Below are 8,087 nucleotides of genomic sequence, written 5' to 3'. Positions count from 1 at the left end.
AGAGAGGTGTGCTGCTACTTCTCTGTGGGGCTGACCCAGCGCGCAGCCCTCCTGGAGGGGAGGCCCCGGGAGCTTGGGAGGTTGCTGGGCCCCTATCAACCTCGACCGTTCGCCGTGCGGGCTGGTGGCCGGTGGAGTCCAACAGGGCAGGTCTGGGAACATACCGTAAGAAGTTGCCTTCTGCAGAGTCAGACCCATTGGTCCATCTAGGCCAGTGTTGTCTGCACTGACTGGCAGCGGCTCTCCAGGGTTTCAGGGAAGGGTCTGTGCCAGCCCTGCCTCCAGGTGCCGGGGATTGAGCCTGGGGCCTTCTCTATGACAATGAGACGCTCTACCAACTGACCTACGGCTCTTCCGCTGATAAGACCGGAAGAAGCTGCCTTTTACCGAGTCAGACCCGTTGGTCCGTCTAGCTCAGTGTTGTCTGCACTGACTGGCAGCGGCTCTCTAGGGTTTCAGACAGCTAGTCTTTCCCAGCCCTCCCTGGGAATGCCATTGGGGATTGAACCCTGGGGTCTTCTGTATCAAGACAGATGCTCTGCCATTGAGCTGTGGCCCTTCTTTGTATTGAGCCAGACCATTGGCTCACCTAGCTCAGTTTTGTTGAAATCCTGACTGACAGTGGCTTTCCAGTCTTTCAGAGCCCTACCTGGGCTGCCAGGGACTGAACCTGGGACCTTTAGCGTGCGAAGTAGACGCTCTGCCAGTGAGCTATGGACCTTCCCCTGTGTTCATCTTGTTCTCTCTCACAGGCTTTTTGAATTCTTCAAGAAGAAAGCATGTTGATGGGTGAAGGCGGAGATAATGAGAAAGAACTCCTTACAACTCCCATAATTCCTGGGTCCACTTGCTGCTCTGGCTGGTGCTGATGGGAATTGGAGTCCAACAACATCTGGTGGGCCACAGGATCCCCAGGGAGTCCTGTGGCACCTTAAAGGCCTCTGTCATAGTCTTCAAGAGCCATGGGAAGCTTCACTGGCAAAGTGGGTTTGGTGTTTCTGTACCCAGAAAGCATCAGCCACAATGTACTTGTTAGTTGTTGTTTCTTTGAGAAGCCGCTCCTTGTTGTTTTTGCTGACAATGATAGCTCATGTGTTATTCCATGTAGAAAATGTGCTGTACATTCACCCACACGTGTGTCTTGGTACAGGTAAACACCTCATGATTTGCACATCACCCTCAGATTGGGTTTGGATTCCTGCATTTAGCAGGGGGTTGGACTCGATGACCTTGTAAGTCTCTTCCAACTGTATGATTCTATGGGTGAGAAATGTAATAAATAAATGAATATGTGTGGATTGCCTGTGATTGAATGTTTAGTTCCTTGGAGGATAATGCTCTTGGGAAAGAAGTTCTATTATTTTGTAGCAGCCTTGGCCAACCTAGTGCCAACCAGATGTTTGGGACTACAAGTCCCATCAGCCCCAGCTGGCATAGCTGATGGGAGTTGTAGTCCAAAACATCTGGGAGGTACCAGGCTAGCAAAGACTGCTTAACGGTAGACAAGGGAGTGTAGATAATGGTGCACCTGAGAAATATATTTTGGTGCTGGAAATCTAATAAGAATATTATTATTTAGCAAAGTGCATCACACTCATTACTGTAGGCTTGTATCATTCTTCTAAGGTAGGTCAGTATTGCTACTCTGGGCAAGCTGCAGCAGAAAAGAGTTTTGCCTTGGGTTATCTTGTAGGGCCAGTAGTGAGTTTTGAACTGGACACTTCCTGATTTTGATACTGATCTAAGCTGTTTTATTATACCAGCTTTAGTTCAGGAGGCTCCAACCTCCAGAATTAAGACACACCTTGAACACTAACGTGCATTTCTAATTTTTCACTATACACATATTTTCAGCTTTCTCCTTTTCTTTCTAGGTGACCAGCCGAAAGAAGGGCAGGATTCCTATTCCCTTGGGTGAGTACAGGTGCACTTACTCATGCATGGTTGAGAAAAGCTGCACTCGGAGACCTGAAATTCCTCTACACAGCTATTTAAGGTAGGAGTAGATCTGGTTTCCTTTACATTGAACCACTCTCTGGGTATTTCTTCTATTCTCTCTCTGTATCCCCTGGTGTGATGCACTTTGGATTCCAATCCATAGCCATGGTAGCTGGGGCTGATGGGAGTTGTAGTCCAAAGCACCTAGAGGACCTCAGGTTGGGAAAGGTTGATCTTTTTAAGTGGACTTGTTTATTTTGAATCTTCAACTGCTTCCCCTTGACATTTAAACACAGGTTCTACTGGGATTCTTGGATCTACTATGCATCTTCCAGTGATGCCTGAAGAACAAACAAACAATACCCCAGCATTACTACATGGTTCTGAATGATCCATTCAGGTTGACATGACAAAGAGTTCTTTGTCATCTCAGATTTATTGCAGCGCAAGCTTTTGTAGGCATGTCCTATGACTTCACAGTCTAAGATGATTTAGGCACAAAGCGGATGTCACAATAAATGTATTAATCTTCAGATTATCCCTGACCCCTTGTTTGTTCCACAGCAGACTTAACAGAGCTTCTCCTCTGGCATTCCATTATTCTAAATAAAAATATATTGATAGTTCAAGGTGGCAATTAAGTCCAAATTATGCACAATGTAATGGTAATCTGATGGCCCATTTCGCTCTGGGAAACCTATTTGCAGGGGCAGTTTGGGGTGAGGAAAGGAATAAGTGCCTGTGTTCACGACATCTTTTCCCATTGGAAGCAGCATTTGTGGATCTAAAAGGGCTGCTGGGCTACTGTTAGATGTATTTGTGTATAATATATCAGGGCTTTAGTTTCTTCAAAAAGGAAGCTTGTGGCGCATTAATACTGAGACAAAGATGATAGAGATTTGCTGGCTGCTTCCTTTTCACGTGCCTCTTGGAGTTAATTGTATGAAAACATGAAAAATCTGTAAGCAAATAGGGTTTCATGTCTGACATATTTTATAAAACCCTGTTTGCACAAAGATGCTTTCATGGAATCTCCAGAGCATTTCAATTAACAGTGCCTCAGTGCTAATGGGATCCAAATGTCTTCCTTCTGGACTATCTTTCCTTTTTGAGTTATTTGCTTAGTGTAGTCCCAGTATCCTCCTCTGAGACATAGAGCAATGTTGTTGTTCAGGGTTTCTCATCTGGCATGGCTCACGTTATATAATAAGATATTTAATATATTAGAATGGTTAGCATGTCTGGATAGTAGCAGTATACTAGGATCTGTGATATGATGCGAACATGACTAGTCAAATCTTAACTGTGTGGCTCACAGGTGAACAGTGAATCATGCGATCCAAGCGTATTTAACATCCAGTATTCTCCAGAGGCAGTTAATTTCCTTATGCTATTGGCAGACTAGCAAGTATCTGCTTTGTGTTGACAGTTTTAAGATATCTTCTTCCCCTCTATAGCCTTTATTCTTAGATTTGTGGGAGATTTTGTGTTTTATAGTAGGGATTTTGTTGTTTTCTGTATCTAATATGTTGGACAGAGATTGGGCAATTTTTATTTGACTCTGAAATCAACAGAAGGCTCAATCAGTGACTTGGGGAAAATTTCAGAGATGACAGCCCTAAAGAGGTTGCCTGAAGGTCCTGAGCCCACAAACAGAGAAGGTAACATTGAGAACTACTTAGTTAAGTAAGAATGCAAATCAAATATAACTTGCAAAAGATCAGTGTGTGTGTGTGCTTGTGAATCATAACAGCATAAAATGCTGCTGTTAATTTATAGAGGGCAAAAGGGTTATACTTGTTGGATCTGAGGCACATGTGCATGTACATTCTCTTGTTTTTTGAACACTTGATTTCTGTAATGGCTGCATTTGCAGTTAGATGTGGGGAACTGGAAGTTCTGTCGGTAATATGTGTAATAGACCCTTTGGAGAGATGAGTGGTCACCTGATTTTTGTGTTCATCTTGGGATGTATAATTCATCTGTGAACCAGTCTCCTGACCATGTTTGTGTGTATTCAAGAGTGTTGCCACCTGGGCAGATTATATAGGTTTGTTGACTGGACACATCATTTCTTCCCTGCGAGTTTGTTCTGTGTTGTATGTAATCATATTTTACCTTTTAATTTATATGAATAGGGATTATTTATTATTTTCTGTTTGGGGTGTCAGGACTATTTGGTTACTAAGGGCTGCAATTGTTAATTGGTTACGTTAAGGTAATTCTAGTTAAATTTAAAATAGTTCATTTTTAAAAAAATGCAAGTTCTTAAAAAAAAACCCAGACATAATGCTTGCCTCTGGGGGTGGCAAGCTGATGAAATAATGGGCAGTCAAATATTGTCAAATATTCCATGAAGCTGATGGTGCTTGAAGAATTAGCTTGCTGTCTATTTTGTTTTTAATGTATTACCCACTTTTCAACCTGAAGTCCCATGGCAGGTTACAACAATTTAAAAAACATCCTTAAAAGTAATTTAAAACAACTTAAGTTACTACCTATCTTTAAAGCAACTTTTGGATGGTTGTTTTTAACAGTTTCTGTTCCTTTTATTTCTCTAACCTTACCAGAGGCTTTCCTCTGCTATCTGGTATTGCCTACTGTGAAAGGTGTATGCAAGTCCACAGTTTGATTTATTTTTTAATGTGGTGATACATCAAAGGAATGGAATTTTAATACTGGAAGCCATAGTCAGATCAGTAGCATCTAACAGTGTTAAAAAGGTAATGCTGTTAGATGCCAATGACAGGATAGGAAGATAATTTTTATCATGTTCACATCCTGGGTTGCATGCAATAGCTTGTATCTTGCAAATTGTTGTGTAGATTAAATTAACAGAGACCTTATGAAACATAAATGCCATTTTAGGTCTTCGTTGAGTACAGCATGTAAATAGCAGCATTAATCATTTTGATAATGATTAATCAAAAAATTAGTCAGTGTCTGGCAACAAGGAAGTTATACATGCAAGGCCTATTGTTTAATAGCCTAGACAAAGGTTATCAAATTGCAAATATAATACAATAATTACATGAAGAGCCCTGGTTATTAAAACTTGACTTGCTGTGAATCTTCATGTGAAAAGAGGTATAATACAGATTGTTGGAAAGCCACTTCATGGTTTTTCCTCTCTCAGAATAATAAAACTTTGAATCATCCACTGAAACTGATCGGTAGGAGATTCAGGACAGATAAAAGGAAATACTTTTTTCACACAACACAGGACATTGTTATTTTGGGCTCCTTTGGAAGAAGGTGCTGGATATAACAACACAGGAGTGTCATAACCACTACCAAGTTATTACCACATAGTGTGACGGGGAGAAATTGATTGTCTATATGAATGCCACCCTCATTTCTTCCTGCTGTTGAGTTTGCAGCATGGAAAGGGTAAATCTTAGCAGCCACGCAATAAGTCAGAGACCTACAGCAGATATGGATGGGCTCTGTTATCACAACAACCCTCACCTGTCAAACATAGTGTCTTGTTCTTTTTTTATTGATTGGTGCACCATGGCGCATTGATAGAGGTTCCAGGCTTACTGTCTGGCATCTGCTGTTGAAAAGATCTCAGGCAGTAGGTCTGGGAAAGTGATGTTTCACTGAGGCCTTAAAGAGCTACTGTCGGTTGGTATCAAGCTAGGTGGGCCCATGGTTTTACTTTGAATAAAGCAGCTTCATATATTCATAACTCCATGCTTACATACCAAAATATCAACCTATTGCAATCCATAATTGAGAAATGCTAGTCTCTGGGTTCACCTGTGAGAGTGTATATTCCAGTCGATAAGAGTTTTCCATTTGGATTTGGTGTCAGTAGATTCAAATTTCAATCTAGTTATGGTTTGTATCTTTCAGTCCAACCCCCAGCCATAAACTAAGGAAGGAAAAATATCTAATATTGCAGCAGTGTTTTTGAAGACAGATGAAACATGTAAAGCAGATGGTAGATTTGTCAAAAATGTGTTTTATTAGTCATTGGCTCCATCATTTGTTTGTTCCTTGTTTAGAAGGTGATTGTTCCATTGACCTTGAGGAAGAAGACACAAGCAAGAAGGTGATGAATGAGGACATTCATATCAACACATGGCCCTGTTCCTATTACATCAACTCTGAGAAACGATGGATTTCTGGCAAGCTCTCGCTGACACCCATTTCGGTAAGATTTACAGCTGACCAGTCTGGAGAGCTCCTGGCTAGTTTCCATCTTTCTGGCATCAGTGAGATCAAGAAGGAAGCTTCCAACTTCATCTTCAGTTCCCTCACTATTTTAGAAAAGAACACCAAGCACTGGTTCAGTTCCCTTCAACCCAACCGAAATGTGGTCTTCAATGTTCTTGAACACTTTTGGAGGGAGCAGTTGCTCTCTTCTGAGGGGGCTGGAGCTGAGGCCATTTGTCCCCAGGCTTCCAAAGGGAAAGAGCTGACCGGCTTGCTGGCGGGATCTCAGAAACGCCTAGAAGACACCGCAAAGGTCCTTGAACATCAGGGCGAACAGTTTGATAACATCATGAAGGGGCTGAACAAGATTGAATCGGAGATGGATGTAGCGGACAGGTATGGTAACACACGACTGATTGACCAGTCTCCTCAACTCACTCCGTATTACCATGGAGGCATATTACCAGATCTGGTGGTCCTAGAAAAACTCACAAGCCTGGTGTGGCTGGCCACTGTTTGAAATGGGACACAAGATCAGATAGACTATGTTCAGACAATTGTGTCTTGGCTTAATAAAGTGAGACATGAACAAGCCTTTTGCCTGTGCACGCAGCTCCTTTACTGTTCCTTTTGTAAGGAAACAAAACAAAGTCTTTAATTAACCATAGTTTTCTGTTTCATCTAAATCAGAAAATGGCAGTTTCCAGCTTTGGAACCAGTCAGAATAGTAAACCGTGAATTGAAGGTGGTTTAATATCCTGGCATGTTCCAAAGCTGATAACCATAGGTTCCTGATTCAAACAAAATAGGAAACTATGGTTAATTAGAGGTTACTTATTAAGGGTTGTATTCAACTAAGTTCTACTCAGGCTAGACTCATTGAAATTAATGAACTTACATCATGTCCATTAGCTTCAATGGCTCTGCTTTGCGTAGGATTAGCATTGACTGCCACGCCCTTTCATGGCTTGAGTGAAGGGGCTTTGCACATGAGCAAAAGTTTCATTCGTACCTTTGCTTGTTAGGCTAGTATATGATAGTCAGAACTCTATTTGTGTGATCTACCAGGCGTAGTTTGGTTGATTGCAGAGAAATTCCTAGTTTGCTTGGTTGCAGAAAAGATTTTGAAAACATAGTTGAACATGTACTTAAAGCTTGGGAAAACACTATTAGAGAGCCAACATATTGACTTAAGCCAGTATTGGCAGCTGGACAGCCATCTGTCGGGTATTCTTTAATTTGGATTCCTGCATTGAGTAGGGGGTTGGACTCTTATAGCCCTCTTCCAGCTCTACTGTTCTATGATCCTATTGAAAGACCTGCATTAGGCTCACTTTTGTAGAGCTTGCACAAACTGTGTGTTTGTTTTTTGCTTTTGTTTTCCTTTGGGCTTTCCCCCTGTGAATAGTTAATGGCTATTATCCTATTACAAACTATGTATGAAATACCTCTCAGTTCAAAAGCAGTTTGCCATGTGGTGTGGGGAGGTGACTGCTGGAGAAACACCATCCCACAGCTCCCATGGGCTCACGGAACTAGGTGTACAGTTCTTTGGATTCTGTCTTTAATTAAACAGAGGAAGAAAATCTTAACAGCGAGGAGAGAGGTTACTTTTCCAAGTCCATTCCAGGAGTCTGTGACTGAGCTGGGAGTTTGAACCCAGGACTACCTAAATTCAAAATACTTTTGCTGTAGATGGCAGCTCCCCAAGGAGCCATACACATTCATAATAGCCCAGAGTCTCACTTGGATGATGTCATGCAAAAGTACCAGACTCCAAATAGCTTATGTGTTACCTCAGTGGGGTGGCAGTTAGCTAACCTTCTTTCAGGAGGAATTCCACCATTCACAAGGGGCCATTCTAAGACTGTTGCCTGGGTTTGGAGGTTGGGAGAACACAGGGAAATGGTTTCTGGGGTCATTGAAGGTTATCCTGATAGACATGCCTTATAACAAAGGCAAAATTCTGTTGCTGCATTTGCTTGGTT

At 42.0% G+C, this 8,087-nt stretch overlaps 1 protein-coding gene across 10 annotated transcripts in view; it reads left to right on the top strand.

The window, feature by feature from the left end:
* The window catches only part of SNAP47 (synaptosome associated protein 47), a 32,392-nt gene that overhangs the window by 478 nt on the left and 23,827 nt on the right, over positions 1–8,087 (top strand). For 3 of the 10 annotated variants that reach the window (XM_061587369.1, XM_061587366.1, XM_061587365.1), the window contains exons 2-3: positions 1,875–1,996; positions 5,949–6,495. In XM_061587369.1, coding sequence (XP_061443353.1) covers positions 5,999–6,495 — 497 coding nt within the window. In that variant the 5' untranslated portion in view covers positions 1,875–1,996; positions 5,949–5,998. Of the gene's footprint in view, positions 1–3; positions 166–1,874; positions 1,997–3,512; positions 3,600–5,948; positions 6,496–8,087 lie in introns of those variants that run through there. The other 7 variants (XM_061587372.1, XM_061587371.1, XM_061587374.1 and 4 more) reach the window with 6 other exon arrangements.

This window comes from Rhineura floridana, chromosome 10 (genome assembly GCF_030035675.1).
Source record: "Rhineura floridana isolate rRhiFlo1 chromosome 10, rRhiFlo1.hap2, whole genome shotgun sequence".
NCBI lineage: Eukaryota > Metazoa > Chordata > Lepidosauria > Squamata > Rhineuridae > Rhineura > Rhineura floridana.
Note: the sequence above shows the minus strand (reverse complement) of the source record. Positions and strands in the feature narration are given on the sequence as shown.